Source organism: Zophobas morio, unplaced genomic scaffold (assembly GCF_036711695.1).
Source record: "Zophobas morio isolate AGI-343-1 ecotype UQ-CSIRO unplaced genomic scaffold, CSIRO_AGI_Zmor_V1 ptg000005l, whole genome shotgun sequence".
Classification (NCBI taxonomy): domain Eukaryota; kingdom Metazoa; phylum Arthropoda; class Insecta; order Coleoptera; family Tenebrionidae; genus Zophobas; species Zophobas morio.
The window spans coordinates 13,267,875-13,283,537 of NW_026972110.1; the positions used below are offsets into that span (position 1 = coordinate 13,267,875).

The following is a 15,663-nucleotide window of genomic DNA, read 5'->3' on the forward strand; positions in this document are numbered from 1 at the left end:
GCTTCCGTACATTCACGATGAAAACGCTATGCTTTTCCTAATTGGCAGCATTGTTTTAGTCAGATTAGGTTGTTCCGTTCCTCTTGTTGGAGTTTATAAAGATTCAAACTATTAAATAAAATTTAATTCATGTAACACCACAATGGAATACTTTTTCGTAAATTTTACCTGTATCAACGTTAACCTTAAACCAGAATGCAATCGATCGAATTTCAATCTAAAAGGCAACCACAAAGTCATATTATTTTTTCACAATCGTAAACATACTATCACATACAATAACAATAAACCTGCAGTAATTTCAAACTAATTTAAGAAATTGTTAATAATAACAGTAATTTCAATTTTTTCGCGCCGCGAATACAATTTGGCAGTCATAAACATTTCGTTTTTTCACCTAACAATAAGATTCGTGCTGAAATTTTTATTGAAGTTGCTTCATTCCTCTAGGTCATTATAAAGTAATCAACGTTTATGGGTTTGCTTTTTAGGGGATATGAAATTAAAAATTCTTTCACGAACACTAATTAAAACAAAACAGTTATATAAAAGCGCACTTAAGTAACACTTAGTTTTAATTGGACAATGGAAATGTAACCAATGAAGGGCCGCATTTGGTTTGAATCGACTAATCACACGCAAATCACAAATTCTTGATTATAAATACTTGTGGTTGTTCTTCTGAAAAAATCTTTTATGTTATAAATGTCGGATTAAATTGTGAAAGTTGCCTAAAATTCTAACTTCTTTGTTATCAGATATTTAAAATGAATATGTTGCAAGAATTCCTAGTAACAAACACAGTGGTATATATTTATATTATATTTTACTTTAATCTTATATCTTCTAAAATTTATCAAACGTCAATTGATAAAACACATAAATAGAAAGGTCTTTTTTGTTGAGAGTTTTCTATATTTAGAGTTGACAATTTTTGTTTTTTTTTTACTTTTTTGAAAGACATACCACAAGTCGATAGAAAAACTGGATTAAGATGCAGTAATAAAATACAGGGTCTTTTATTAAAAAAAAACTGAAATATCGATATTTGAAAATTGTACCGTCTTCGATTTTTTATAAACACCCTGTATATTAAAATTTGGGCTAACTGAGACGACCACAAAGTCCGTACCTCCATAAAATATCGCAATACATGTCTTAAAGATAACATTTTTGCCATTTTTTGTGAACCCTTGCACTAATAAAAAAATTCAAGAAAGCTGGAATAACAAAAATAAACTATGGTTATAAAGCCTAATGAGAATGTATAAAAATCTATAGGTGTTCTATTTAAAAAAACGAAGTCGTGTGTTATGCCTAAAAAAACTCTCTGTATACTATAAAATAATTTAATTTTATTTTAATCTATGTCTTCAGTCTCTGACTTTTTTTTTGGTCTCTAATAATATAATTAATGAGATATCGCAAGCTCGTGACTCACTGTGTATATTACTTTGAACTAATTTAGTTAAAAATTTAAGCTTGTACCTACTTAATTACATTTAAAAATTGGTCTCATGCTTTTAGACAGAACTTTCCTCATCCCTGAAGTATAATCAAACAAATCTAGTCTTTTAGAAAAAAAGTCGATAATACAAGTCTCAGTGTAAGAAAAAAAGTAGTTTATAAAGGATTCGAACCCACGACCTGCATCATGTGAGCCAACGAGTGCTTACTGGACTTATTAGTATAAAATGTTGTTTTGGATAAAAAATCAACTCGAATTTATAAACCGCAAGTACAGGAGTATGTTATTTTATAAAATTTAAATAGCATTTACCACCCAAAACTTGAAGGAAACGTCATCAAATATTGGTGGGGATGATCAGACAATTTTGGAAGCGTTTTACCATCTATAATCTGCACTATATTCCTAAAATACCTATTAGTTTTGAAGATTATTTGTTTAACGAAAATCTACACAGACGACGGACAGGCGATAGACAGACGGAAACGGGAAACCTCTTTTCATACGCTAGGGGTCATGAACCGTAGACAAACATGAAAGTAACCATTCGCCTGATGGACTCTATTACACAACATCCTGTGAAAACAATATGAAATTATGCATTCCTGAAAATTAATCTTACAGTGCTCTTTTTCGCTATCCCTAGGAAAATTGAAAACTGAATTAGTCACATATAATTTTAGGACAACTGTAGACACGTGCTTTGCCCGCAACAGGGTTTAAATTATTTTCATTGGGAGTTTTATATTATTATGGCGTTTTATTTTCCGCGTTAGTTTGTCATAATATATATCAACGTGCTTGTTCATTGATTATCAGAATAACAATATACTAATAATAATAAATAAATAAAATCACATGTTTGTGTGCAATATCACGTATATTCTATTTTCACAAAAAATCGTGTAATTACGATCATATTACACCAAAAATTCCACAGTCGTGACTGTCATTTCTTTAAATCGAATAAGCAAAAATCTCGTACAAAACTGATGCGTGAAAGTTCGTTTTTTAATATATATTAGATTTTTTATGTGTCTCTTTGATCACGATCTGACCCTGTACACTCTGACCTTTGCATCGCTCCAAGTTTGGACTCTTCTTTGTAATAATATTAAGTTTCACAAATCGGTTCGTTCTGAAGTTGGAAACTTTTTTTTAACTCAAATAACGATTTTGGTTGGACGTAGAGCTGATACTTCATTCTGACAGATGTATTTATGTATGTCTTTTCAAAAACGTATTTCATTTAGGTGCATTTTACTAATTTTTCTTCACATTTATTAAAAAAATGTAGTGCAATAGAAAATATAACCTAATATATTAAAACAGAATTTTTACGTTTATTTTAAGAGAGAGATGTCCACTAGACAGACAAGTGAAAAATATACATATTAAAATGTACACTGTAAAACTGTACTAATATTTTGTAAAACCAATTTCTGAAACTATGTACGAGAAAAAAAAAGAAAGTTATAACGCCTCGGATGCCTGAACACTACGATTTATTACCAGACCCTTGCGTAAAATTACATAGTCAACCAACAACTCATTATAACTACAATAGGTCCAATCCTCTTGAGGTTGTTCGATAATTTGTCATTCTCCAGAAAAATTAAATTAACCGCCACCGGCGCCAGATTTTAAGGGAGACAGTAAACATAAATTGTGATGCGTTGGACAGAAATAAAGACAAGAACGTATTTCTTGGATTACTTTTCCCATCAGAATTATTTAGTTACAACTATGTCAGTTTGCACCTCAGCCGCTGTCTTTAATGGGCTTTTAGAGCTCCGAATTGTAACCGTTTCCTTCCGGGTTCCGGACAAACATAATATGCCAGTATTCAGAGAGATACCGGGGAGTATTCTGCTAACTCTACATATTCATTAGCATGTGCCCAAACTGAATGAAAATTTGTTGTCCTTGGAAACAATTATCTATTTAGTTGTGATTTTTATTATTCGTTTGAAGCTTAGCAGTAAAATAGTTGAAACAAGTACACACTGAGTTAATATAAATTAAGAAAGAAATAAAACACTATGAAATTAATAAAAAAGTATGATTAAAAGTGATTTCCAGAGAATAATAAATATTTTCTCTTATAGAGTTTTTCTTGCTGTTAAAACTCACTGAAAAATATAAACATGTTTTTGATAAGATTGTTTTAAAAGACTCTTGCGCTGAACCCACGTACTTATTTTTTTGATTATTTTTATTATTGGATGAGTTTCATTTTTCTGTCATTTTTTCGCTGTTATCGCAAATTTTTACAAAAACTGTAATTTATAAGCGATTACGGAACAAAAACATGGACTGAGTGCCTTCTTGCTCATAATGTGCATAAAATATTGTCTGGCATTTCCAAGTCGCAACGACAGTGAGCTATAATTTTATGTAAATTTTTAATATCAATAAAATTTTCTTTTAGCCGTGGGCAGTTTATGTGGGAAGGGGACGATTAATTTTTTAATGTAATGAAAATTAATTTGTGTAGTCTTGTTAAAATTCTTGTCGATTCATGACAGCCGTTAGCACAACGCCCACATTTTCTTCTAAATATTTCTGTAAAGCATTTTGTGTTTTACTATAAATAAAAATCCTCTGAAATGCTCCATTTTAGATTTTATAAAAATGTCCTTCTAAAGACAAATTAATAATTACGAACTTTTTTCTTCAGAATATCCATTATTCAATTTTTATTTAGAAGTTTCTCTATTTTAATTTTGAAAGTACCTAAATTAAAAAGACATAGTTACCAGTTAATGATAGGTGATAGGTATTCGTGAAGTGCATACATGCAATTCGCTGCATTTTAAAATTATAAAGTGGATAATCACATATTATTATGTACTAAACCAACAATACTCCATTTACCATAATGATAAGTACAAAATTACACTCTGTATGTTCGTAACGTCAGTTTAGTTTGTAATGAGATTAAGGTATTATTTATCCTAAAAACGAATAGAGATATTGAAATTCTGTAAACGCCATTGTTTTTAGTTGGAAGGTGGGAGCTCAACTTGGTACAATGCAAATATGACGCATATTATGACGATTTGTATGTGTTGTATTAGTTTTAACTGTAAATAATATAAACTATCTAAATGAATAGATGCATCCAAGTACCATATATTATCATGGAAACAAATATTCAAACACTATTACTTCACAAAAATATCGCAATAGGCTTTTTTTATGTGTTTTTAATTGACATTTTTCGTAGGTGTTATTATTTTTGAAATTAAAATGCATTGTTGCGAAATTATTTAATTTTAGTTTAGTCAAGAAAATTGAGTCTTAACATACAACATGAATTTGCAGCACCGAGATGTGCACGATAATTTTTCTGTGGACGTTTTCTACAAGCAAATTAAAATTCAGTGCAGACATAAAAAGCTAAAACTAAAAAAACTCTTTTGCATTTCTTGTAACTATGTGAGTAAATATTTTAACTTTTTTCTTGCCGAATCCATTCTACATCTACATGCACGCTTGTGTTTACTACTGTTCCAAACTAGCACTGTTTTCGCGTTTTTTTATCACAAATGATTTAATGTCTTTCCCCTCTTTCTTTATTTGTGTCTAGGCAAGCGCCGCAGCAATAACCGTAATAAAATAACAAACATTTTTTTCATTTCTTTTTATTTGTTTCAATCGGAGAATTCATGTGTCGAGAAGAAAATCACAGATTAAGGCCACATTTGATTTAGCAAATGTTTCAGACCCTAATCTGCGTTCGTACATACTTGTGCATTGTTTGCGGTACGCTTTACGATCCATAAATCGGAGTGTTGCGGCTTAAGATGCCGCTAAAATCAGCGCGAATTTAATTGTTAATTCCAACAATAACCCTCGTCTGTGGCGCTTAAAGGGCGCGATGATCCACTTTTTGCCCTCACCAAGTTAACGACTATATTCTGAGGTCGGGTTCCGGGCAACAAGCAAGAAGTCAATGTCATTCAATCTTCATTTTAGTGTTCTTAAAATTTCCCACTTTTTCCAGCAAGATATTTAGCTTTTACGACAAAAGCTTCGTCAACGACACACTGAAAAATTCAATTACTGCAAATACAAGTGCGAAATGAAATTTTTTGATTATTAAAATTGCGTTGTGAGATGAGTTGGGGTATTTGACTGCGAAGTCTACAGGAAATGCTTGGCTTGGAACAGTATTTGTTGTATGAATTTATGGTCCCATAAAGAATGTTGATATTTATTTGTCGTTTTTCTTTCCAGGGAAGCGTGCGAAGGTTTTAGTAATCTTGGCGTGGTTTCTCAGCATTTTGTTCTCCTTACCCACGGTTTTCCTCTTCGAAGAAAAGCACGTTGAAGGTAAGGGTAAATGTTTGTGTGAAATGTGATACCGATTTTGTTAAAAATGACGCAGGCAGACGTTCATTATATAAAAAAATGTCGTTTTCATGCTTAGCGTCCTATTTCTTATTCAGGCTTCACGTCTGACAAATTGCTTAGAGGGATTCTTAATTATAATCAAAGTCTCTGGTGAAAGCCTTTAAATCTTGTATTTTTATTGTCTTATCGTTTCACGTTACGTCAACTGCAATGTCATGGTTAAATGAAATTAAAGCCGAATCTTCTATAATTGAATAAAAGTTCTTATATGAAATTTCCACACACACTGTGCGATTTGCGACGTTTTAAATCTTCTTATGCTGATAACTAAAATTACACATCATTTTTTACTCAAATCCAAAATCAAACCCTTATCTTAATCCCTTGGTACGTCATCGTTCTAAGAACAATTAAGAATTAATTACTACATTACTTCTTATTTTGTAAAAATGATTCACTAGCGCCTTTTCACCAATTACACAAAAAATATTGTTTAATAATAAAGCGAACGAATTATTTGTAAAACAGAAGACATAAAACAAAACTCATTTATTGTTCTCTAAAAAATTAAAAAATGATATTATTGTTGCACAAATACCGAGGGACTATTAATGTTTGTGATTTTTTGTCAGGCTAGCAACATATTTAAAATTTTATGGTGGCATACCTGATTGCCAAATTGACATTTTGAATTGTCAACATAAAAATTGGTTTCAGCCGCCCAGTAGTTATTATAACTGATATTTTAATTACAACTTATTAGAAAAATGTCATTGAGTTTTTATTCCATACTCTCCAATAAAATAAGTAATTAAAATCGATTAGACAAAATTTTGCAATAAAAACGACTATATACGTAGTGATATAAAGGGTGTTTCAAAATGATTTTCATCTAGTTAGCTTTGAAATTGCTTCAACACCTATCTTTCCCTTGATGAAAATCTGCAGCCATAGGCGACTAGATGAAAATCATTTTGAAACACGTTGTACTTTCTAGTAAATCATTAATGCCACCTCGGAGGATATCATTCACTGTTCGTCCAATTGGTCACTGTTGCTCCTATACATTGTTTGGGGAAATAGTTTAATTTTCAATCTTCTTTCTATTGTTCCATCGGAACATCTATCTAGCTATAACAAAATAATCAACTGAACCTCTTTCAATAATTTTTTAGTAATTCCAAAAACGGGTTATCCTGTTTTATCTATTGGAAAATGTTCCTCGGAATGCCTGTAATAGAAAACAACAGAACATGTTTTTAATTCCCGCCCCATAATTGCAAAATCCATTTTTCCTTGCAAAAATGTACAATTTTAACCATGTTTTAAGTTTCTTGTTGTGAAAAGAGAGCTATGTATTTTAAGGAAAAAAAAAGGCAAAATATAAGCCCCGCCCACCCGCCCTTTCTCGATTCTGATAATTATTTTATTCGTCGTGAACCAAAGGGGCGGAGCTTAATTGCAAAATTTCTCTACAAGAAATAAAAAACATGTTTTTGAGTATCGTGTTGTCCAAAGAAGACTATGTATATTAAGAAAAAAACGAGCCAAAAATTAAGCTCCACTCATATCCGTCCCAAGCTCAATTGGGATAAATTTTTCATTCGTTAACAGACCGAGGGGCGGAGCCTAATTGCAAAATCGATACTTTCGTACAAAAATTTACCATTTTAAACATGTTTTACCTTTCTTGCTGTGGAAAAGAAGACTACAAATATTAAGAAAAGAGGGCAAAATATACGCCCTTGTAGTTATAATACCTAATAGCAATAAATCTTGTTGATTTAAACGTCGAGAACTATTGTCTTTGCCATTTCTATTGAAACACCACCTGTTGATTTTGCTTAAAATTTAGGAATTGGTAACAGCTTTCGGTTGATTGACAACGTCTTTTAGTTAGAAAATTGTCTGAATATGAACGTTGCCAAATTTACGTTCAACAAGTGGTGTTTCAATAGAAATGGCAAAGACTATATGTTTAACCATAGAAATAATATTATATGGAAGTAACTTAGAGAGAGACGCGCGTTGTCAACACAGTGGGACAGAGATAGGGCTCTCTGGGTGGTAAAACATTGACGCGAAACTGCAGAGCACTGTGTTTCGAAAGGTTTCTTTCGTGCTGTCCATGGGCGCCGGCAGGGGGGTGCAAGGGGGTGCACTTGCACCCCCCTGGCGAAGTATAAAATATACACTTTAATTTAAATCCAAATTGCAATCTTCTAGGAAGTGGATAATAGTTTTTGAAATGGCTTCCGGATTCAGTTCTTGCAGCACATATCCTAAAAATTCTTCGCAAATTATTGAATTTTTATTATCTTGATCACAACGCAAATACCAAACTCCAATCGATAATTGTTCTGTGCCACTAATATCAGCAGTCTCATCAGCCAACACCTAAAAAACGGATGCCTGATTCACCTCTTCAATTATTTTGCTCTTCAGATCATCAGAACAAGTTTCAATCAATTCATTTTGAATTTGATGCGATATATACAAAGAGTTTCTTTCTCCTGATTCTAAATGATTTTTTTAAATTTCATCCCCAGATTCAATTCGAAAATGAAGTAAATATACTATATCCTATAATGTATGGGTGCACCCCCCTGCAAATAATCCTGCCGGCGCCCATGGTGCTGTCGCATGGTGTTTGAAGGTGTATTTTTGCAAATTTACGTTTTTTAGGCTCAAGTTACCTTATTTAAATGTCTACAGTCTTCTTAAGTTGTATTTTATTGGAATATTTGTTAAACATCGTGAAATCGTGTTGTGAGTATAATTGAATAGAATGTGCAAAGAAAGCAATCCTCTTTCATTTCATAGGGAATAATCACATACACAGACGAAGGATTTCGTAAATAATTTAAAAAATTTTTTAGATTCCCTAAACGTTCCGAGTTACGAAAAAAACGGATTATTGCCACAAAAAGAGGGAATTTTATATCTATTGATTATTGTTTTAGTTATTTGTACGTGGATTTAGAAAATAGATTTTAGTAGAAAATTCCACACAATTTAATATGTTTAATTTAATTAGGCACCCTGTCACTTTTATCGAAAGTTTAATTACTTTTATCCTAAAAATTTCAGAATTACCAATGAGCATACACTACAAGATTTGTTAACTTGTAGAAGATTATTGTATTAACTGAATTCGTAATATATTGTAGATTCTCTATACATTTCATTTTATTAAAAAACTATCTCCACCACTTAACATGATTTTTGTTGTTTCACATTACACATAATTTTAATGTAAACTGAAAAAATATAGTTTTCATTGAAAGACGTTTGTTATAATTGATTTTAACAAATTCGTAAGAAAACGTATTAATTCCCGTTCAAATGAAGCGTTTCTTGCCACCCAGCACGTGATACGTGGTCAGCCATCCTTTCCCCACTGATGCATAACCGCTCTAGCTATTTCTTTCTTATGTTGATTACACTCGCTGGCGTATGGAAACGTATACAAGGCTCCATCCACTCCTTTATTAGATCAATGGTTTAACAATGCATAAGTAGGTACTCACATAAAGTTACAGTGTAGAAAATGATGACAGCTATTTAAAATATGAGGGTTGGGTTTCGGTGAACAGGTGATTAAATGGCTTAACATTAGTGGACCTCATAATCTATCAAAATTTGATTTTCTAGAAATTAGTGCTGTCAACCAAAAAAATGTCCCTCCTATTTCAGGGGCTTTTTCTTTCAAGTTGGCAGCACTGCACACCATCGCAATTTGATTGGTTGAAAATCCAACGTCAACGTATTTTAGACTTATTACCTATCATTACACAACAAGGCTATACTGTTAGCATAATAAGAAATACATTATTCGGAAAACAAAATATCAAAATGAACAACAGATGAAATTTGTAGATGGATTTTCCTTGACTGCTGAACGAAAACCTAATTTTATATTTTATTAAATCATGACATTTTCACAACAGTACCGATTAAGTCAAGTGGTATAGAAAATGGTCTAATAAATAATCAGGTGGCATAAAATTCCAACCCATATGTCGAAGTTATTCATATTTATGCACTGGGTACTTTCTTCTAAGACTTTTAAGATCAAAATATTGATTCTCGGACAATTTTATCAGTTGACTTTACCGTTTAAAGAAAATCCACATTCGTTGGTAAATAAATTTCGAACAATAAAATTTTTATCCCTACTTGTGTGCTCCATCATCTTTTTTTTTATCCTCCTCAAATATTTACCGATGTGTTTTTAAAGTTATAAGAATTAATTTCTAGTTGTTGTTTGTTTACTCAAAATTCTCAAAACAGTTGTATTATTTATTCACAAATTTTGTTCAATTTGCTTCCGCGAAATATTTTTATTTCACATAACACGTAGCGTTTTCAACGGTTTGTAGTTGGATACCCTTTTTGGAGCCTAACAAATAATGATCGTAGAACCGTTTTACCTAGCCAAGATTAAATAGTTAACACAAAATAGAACAAAGATTGACAGACTTTACCATAACATGAGTTATCTTTGGGAAAATTATGTACGTATAACTGACTAGTCTTGTCCTAACAACTTCAAGAAACGTAGGAATATAAAGGCGCGATTATTACAAACGTAAACCCAACACGTAATAAACTTTCATCTACATGAGTAATATTTTCTTTCTTAAAATTTTAATATTGTTTTTGATTGTGAAAATATCGACTCTTTAATATGGTGAACTCACGATTTCCCCTTTGAGGACCGATAATAATTCAGCTTAAATCCGATATACCTTCCTGGACCCAACTTAGTCCAAACATTCCCTATGCTTCTGCATAACTCTCTCGCAAACTGTAAAAGTTCAGATTTGGTCAACCCATAACCATATTTCGCACGTTCGAACAACTATTTGCCCAAAACGTCTTCATCTATTTACTTTCGTGTCTTCCTACCGCCTCCTGTCTTCAAAGATTAATGTTTTCAACACTTTTGTGTTTCCAATGTTGATTTGGGAATATTATATATTTGCGAGACTTCTTGCAGATTATTTCCTCTCTAGAGCTTTTTATAACGGGTTTGAATCATAGTTAATTAACTCCTTTATGTTAACTTTTGTATATACGTAGAATTTTCGAAAATAGAGTAAAATATAAGCAAAATCCCATTATTAACCACAAAATGTAAATAAATATGCCCACTATTTATCACACACTTTGAACTTGTGACGGTAATAGTGGACGCTGGTTTACTGAAACTGCACACAGTGTAAACCAACTGACCTTAAAACAAAAATGTTATCCGTTTGCTATATTTTCGACGAAAAGTTGGCCACGAAAATTTAGTTTTTTATTTTAGTAGTCGGTACAGAATAATCAAAATTCCCTCAATTTTTCTTGCTTTGCTTTAAATGTAAGTTTAGAAAATCTGTCAAAAACGTTGTTGCTAATTGCAATTGTAAAAAGATATCAACAACTATTTTTTTTCTTCAGGTGTTCATCCAAGTAACGTTTAATTAACTTGTAGTAGTAAATTCACATACTACCAATTTACTTATTATTGAAAGGAAAGAAGGATAAAAAGATCACCCCCTTTCAGTTCAATCTATTTCCATTATTTTTTTATTCTATCTTCAACTCAGAATCCGAATTACATTCATTTAGCGCAATAATAAAATGAGGTATAGATTCATACGAAATATTTCTCATATTTTTCCCAATTTGCCAAAATATGTTTATTTAGAAAATGCTTCAAGGCATAAATTCGCAATTCTATCTGATGAAGGTTGAGATTTTATACACATACTTGTTATATATAGTAGTTCTTATAAAATGATATGGGGGTAATCCAAAACCTTCATTTTCTTAATATCTCATCCACCATATATCGTTTTTCTCTATTGTTTCTGAAAGGTTTATTTGAATCCCACAATTATTTCTTCAGATTTTTTGTATAAAGTGCAACTATAGGTACTTAAGCATCCGTTCCTGCATGTTATTGCATTAGACTTTTTTTACTAGAAAAAGTGGGTGGTTTGCCCAGCTAAACGGAATGGTACGGTGCATTGTCCATAACCACAACACATTTTTGGTTCAACTTCACCAAAGTATGAATAAACTGGTTAACCACCTAATTTTGAAAAAATTGTCACGTCCATCGTTTTATGGTAGTCTCTCTCGACATTTTTCGAATTTAATAAATTTTTGTTTCATTCAACTTTTTTTAATGTCCTTCTTTGTATATTTCTAGCAGCTGTTCCTTCTTCAAATATTTTATTATTCAATAAACAATATTTCTGCTAAAGCTCGCTCTTTGTAACACTTTAATTGTTCAAAGTAGTTACAGAACCATATTTTAAACTATTGGTGACAATGATTTGACACTAAAAGTATTCAACAAACTTTCAGCGTGGAGTTGTAATTAAGAGCTTTATACCAGAACTATTACGTAATTGAATTAACTTGCCTGTCGAGACAGAAACATCTGAAAATGTTTTGTTCGAATAAGTATGCTCTCAATAATGAACCAGTCAGCTTCTTCAGATATCTACGAGGAAGTTATTTTTTAGCGTTCAGCTATTGTGTCTCTGTGTACTCCATACAAGGCATTTGTAGCTTTAATTGGATGCCGCTAACAAACGTTAAATTTCTTGAACATAAATGTACCGACTTGCTTTGTATTTTATTGCCCGACGCTTTCATCGTACGATGAGTGGTGCAATTGCGCTTTGATTCAACCTAGTGGAATGTGAAGCGTTGCCAATACATAGGAAATATCAAAATTTATATTACGCGGAACCCAGTGTCATTTGCATTGCATAAAGCTGAAATGACGACTTTCATTTCCTAAAAACACATTCGTCAATTCGTCACCGTTTTAATTAAATCCTTCCGAGGAACGAGACATTGAAATTCGGGGAGTAAGATATCGGGAGTAAAACCTCAGTGATATTTTCTTCTCCCTTACGAGATCGGTCAAGATACGTTATCTTACTCAGCGAAATACCGATATTTATTGTCTAAGTTTATGTCGTTTTTATGATAGTTTATGATGAATTATAGGAGCCAAGAACTTGGTCTTCAGGCTAGAATTTATTTTTTAGTTGTCTTTTTATTATATTCCATTGTAATTTCTAGAAAGTAGTGAATTTACGACTTAATAAAATCTTTTTTAGATATACCACAGTGCTGGATAGATCTGCAAGCGTGGCAGTGGAAGGTTTATATGACCCTTGTAGCCCTAGTCCTTTTCGTTTTTCCTGCTCTTATCATCAGCGCTTGTTATGCAGTCATCGTATGGACTATATGGTCCAAGAGTAAACTGCTGATACCAGTAGGACACATCCCCATTCGTCACAGTAAGTACTCAATTCATAATAATTAGTTAACTGACTTTGAATTATGTTTCAACGAAAATTAGTTTAAAAGAAAAAAATAGTTGCAAACTCAAAATTTTTAAATGCTGGAACTACAGGATTTCTAATGGTAACTGACGTTGCTATGTGATGTTACAAAGGCTAATTCGTATTGGAAGCAAGGGAAGACATGAACTGAAATTTAGTTCAACTAAACACTTTATAGTTATGTCTATAAAGTTTCTTTTTTGTAGAAAAAAGACAAATTCAAAATTCAATTTGCATACAATTTTGGCGACAGAATTGTTTCATGATGAATTTAGTCAAAATTTAACCTTTATTCACACGTAATAATTATATTCGAAGTAATTAGCGTACTTTCACCACTATTGTCTTTACTGCGACATTTGCATTAAAATTACGGAAATATTCTATAATTTAGGTAATATTATATAAAATTTACTTTAACGCTTGTTCCAGTTTTGAATATATTACATTATAAGTGTAATTAAGGGAATTGGAAGCATTTATAGCAACAAAAATGATTGCACGTTATACGTTATAGTTACATAACATACGTGGAGAATGATTTATGCACTACAAAATAAAGAAGATGACATTCACGAATTGAATTATTTTTTTCAAATATACGTCTAGTAATTAAGTCGATTTTGAAATGAACAAATAAAAGCTGTCCATAACGTTCTTTATACATATAACGCAAGGACAGTTTGGTTCAAAACTGTTTGTCATCATACTTTTTTTTTATTTTAGTGAAATTTTTCCACAACATATTTTTAAAAATCAATATCACAATTGTTTAAGGAAATTTCGGAACACGGTTTTCAACACTGTTTTCACCTTACAAAACTCCAGAAATCGTATTAGATATATCGTCGACTTTTTTTATTAGAAACGTATCGTAGAAGCTGCTAAACGTTTATTTTTACTATATATATCTTAGTTCCAACAAATAAAATCAAAAATAGATCTGCTAGGATTTCTGAAGTTTTCAAGCTGAAAACACTGGTGAAAACCGCTTTTCAAAATTTCCATAAATAACTGAAATCTATGTAGTTTGTTTTTTTTTAATACGTGATGCAAAAATTTCAACAAAATTTTAAAAATATATCATAATAAACTGTTCTTTTCTGAGTTTTAAAATTTTGCCCTCGCAGTTATATAGTGAAAGTTGTGGACGAGTTACATTTAGATAAAATTTCATAACAGTAATAATGGAGATATTACATTCTGAAAATATATTGAGACCATAAGAGCCAAACGTAGCGACTCCTCTTAATTTAAATTTTAAAAATACTTAACAAAAAAGAAAAAGGACAAATAACAGAATAAGATGCCGTAATAAATTCAGGGTGTTCTAGTTGAAAAAACTGACATAGCGAACTAATTATTTATTTTTATAAACAATCTGTATACTAAAACCTAATTTAATTATACCACAACAAAGCGCATACCTTTATTTATTTCTCCACAAAATATTATAACACAGATTTTAAAAATAAACGTTTTTTTTATCTGAAACCTTTTATTGCTAGAAAATTTTAAGAAAATTGGAATAACGTGGCGACATTGCATCGGAAATTCAAAAATAAAATGTGGAGCCTAAAAAGAGGTAAAGCAAAATGTGTAAAAATATATCGGGAATGTATACAACTTTGTTTCAATTTTTTTTTGTTTCTTATAAATAATCAGATAACAAGGAGCGCGCGCTTAGTGACTCACCCTGTACACATGATTATTCTTTAATATCTGTTAATAGTAATAATCAGTAAAATATTCTATTCTATTCATCGCATTAAATAAAAAGTTTAATTACAGTTTACCGCTGACACAATACATACAAAGAAAAAATACATAGTTTAAGCACACTGGTGAAACTGCCCAAAAAGTATAAGTAACAAAAGTACGTAACCAGCAACGGAAAATATAAATGAGTTAAAAAAACTATTCCGCGATATTTTTGGCACTTTTTATTACAACATTTGTGTTTGTTTCATATTTTATTGAGACAGTAATATATAAGATGATGATCAATTTCAAAGATCGTACATCAAGCTGGATTTGAAATTTCGAAAATTTTGCCGCCTCTCTTTGACAGTTTTTTGTAGGGATGTTAGATTAAATACAACTAAAGCACACAATATAAGAACATAAGAAAATAAAAAACAAGACTTTGTGTTTCTTTTGTTGTAATAAATTATTTGGTGAAATAACGAAGTGGCAAATTCTTATTAAAAGTGCAGTGGCAGATGACTAATTTAAGAAACACCAACCAAAACTTAGCAAACATCGACAAATAAAGCATAGATAGTAAATGAAATAGGCATTTGTTACATACTTTTTTCTGAGATGTAAATAAAATATCCTTTACATATTTTTTTATACCGAAAGACGATCATAAACAGCCATAGATTTTTGAAAATTTATCTTTGATTATTGCATTTTCAACTCAGACGTTCAAATTGATCCTAATCTGACAAGGTGAAAATTATCTCAAAGACAAAT

At 31.3% G+C, this 15,663-nt stretch overlaps 1 protein-coding gene across 3 annotated transcripts in view; it reads left to right on the plus strand.

Annotated features, from left to right (window-relative positions):
* The window catches only part of LOC135122807 (cardioacceleratory peptide receptor-like), a 173,592-nt gene that overhangs the window by 142,761 nt on the left and 15,168 nt on the right, over positions 1 to 15,663 (plus strand). For all 3 annotated transcript variants that reach the window (XM_064047245.1, XM_064047244.1, XM_064047247.1), the window contains exons 5-6: positions 5,711 to 5,806; positions 12,958 to 13,140. In XM_064047245.1, coding sequence (XP_063903315.1) covers positions 5,711 to 5,806; positions 12,958 to 13,140 — 279 coding nt within the window. The remainder of the gene's footprint in view (positions 1 to 5,710; positions 5,807 to 12,957; positions 13,141 to 15,663) is intronic.